A 1565-nucleotide genomic window follows, 5' to 3' on the forward strand; every position below is an offset into this window, starting at 1 on the left:
CACACCTTCACCCTCACCATCACCTTCACCAATTCCAGCTCCGCCGTCACCACCACATAATAACCATCCTATGCAGACTCGTTCGAAAAATCATATCACCAAACCAGTAACAAAACTCTCCCTCACTGCAACCACGACCAAGCTACGACCAATCATACCCAAAACTGTTGCCGAAGCGTTGCATGATCCAAACTGGCGTCAGGCGATGTGCGNTTTGATAGTTGCTGGAGGGTTCCAAGGGGAGCTTATCTGCAAGGTATATTAAACATATTTTGTGTTCTATAGTGATCTTTTTGTTAATTTGGTTTCTGACTTAGCGTGGTCTCTCTGATTGCAGAGAGTCAACGAACCTGAGGTTGCGTTCTGCACAAAACTAACATCAGCTGAAAACGACATCACCAATTCCGTTGATATATACAACACTCCCAAGTAATTACTAAAACAGAATATACATTGGTTTTAGAAGAAAACAAAACATCATCTAATCCTTGTTTTCTTAATCCATGTAGTGGCTCGTTAAGGGTTATGGCTGCGAACAATGACTGTACCATCCGGCAATTTGATGCCACAAGCTTCACCTTCCTCAACAATTTCACCTTTGATTGGTCTGTAAATGTAAGCGCTTCTCTTTCTCTTCAGACTTGGATGTTGTTATCTGCTAGCATTAGTCTCAAAAGTGCTATTATATTTATGTTTTTGCTACGTCTCTGTCTGTAGAACATCTCCACCAGTCCAGACGGCAAGTTAGTGGCTGTTCTAGGGGACAGTACAGAGTGCTTACTAGCCGATGCCGGATCTGGAAAAGTGATTCACGGACTAGAAGGCCATCTGGACTACTCGTTTTCGTCAGCATGGCACCCAAACGGACAGATCCTAGCTACTGGTAACCAAGATACAACCTGTAGGCTATGGGACGTAAGGAACCTGTCTCAATCATTCAAAGTGCTGAAAGGAAACATGGGAGCAATCAGAGCCTTGAGGTTCACGTCTGATGGACGGTTCTTAGCCATGGCTGAGCCAGCAGACTTTGTTCACTTGTTTGACACGGAAGCTGGTTATAGTCACTGTCAAGAGATTGATCTGTTTGGAGAAATCGCGGGAATCTCGTTTAGTCCAGACACGGAAGCACTGTTCGTGGGAGTTGCTGATCGCACGTACGGTAGCTTGTTGGAGTTCAATAGAAAGCGAAACCACTCGTATGTTGATTCCATATTCTGATCAGACCCCCATCGTTAGATGCAAAATATGTATTGTACATATCCTTTTCGGAACTATTATACGAGTGTCAGTGAGATTATCATGGTCTTTGGGAGGGGTTTAAGTCTTTGTTTTTGTCTGACTTCCCCTTTGTCATGTTAATGTGGTTTTTGGAATTTTTCATCTTTTCTCTATGTTAAGTCATGATTTTGACTAGGGGCCTGATCATGCTTACGTGTCCGGACCAAAAGAGCCACAGCACCAAAGGCTTTATTCATAAAAGAAACTGAAGGTTGCAGAATGTGATTTGGTCGATGTGGGACAAAAAGACAATAGCTAGTTTTGTAGGCTTCAAATAGTTGAAGTAG

At 43.1% G+C, this 1565-nt stretch overlaps 1 protein-coding gene across 1 annotated transcript; it reads left to right on the forward strand.

The window, feature by feature from the left end:
- LOC104715876 (uncharacterized WD repeat-containing protein C2A9.03-like) lies at positions 71-1413 on the forward strand. Its single transcript, XM_010433244.1, has 4 exons — positions 71-256; positions 338-429; positions 510-615; positions 718-1413. The coding sequence occupies exons 1-4, from the start codon at positions 71-73 to the stop codon at positions 1216-1218; spliced, it is 885 nt and encodes a 294-aa protein (XP_010431546.1). The 3' UTR covers positions 1219-1413.

The sequence above is a fragment of the Camelina sativa genome, chromosome 9 (genome assembly GCF_000633955.1).
Source record: "Camelina sativa cultivar DH55 chromosome 9, Cs, whole genome shotgun sequence".
NCBI lineage: Eukaryota > Viridiplantae > Streptophyta > Magnoliopsida > Brassicales > Brassicaceae > Camelina > Camelina sativa.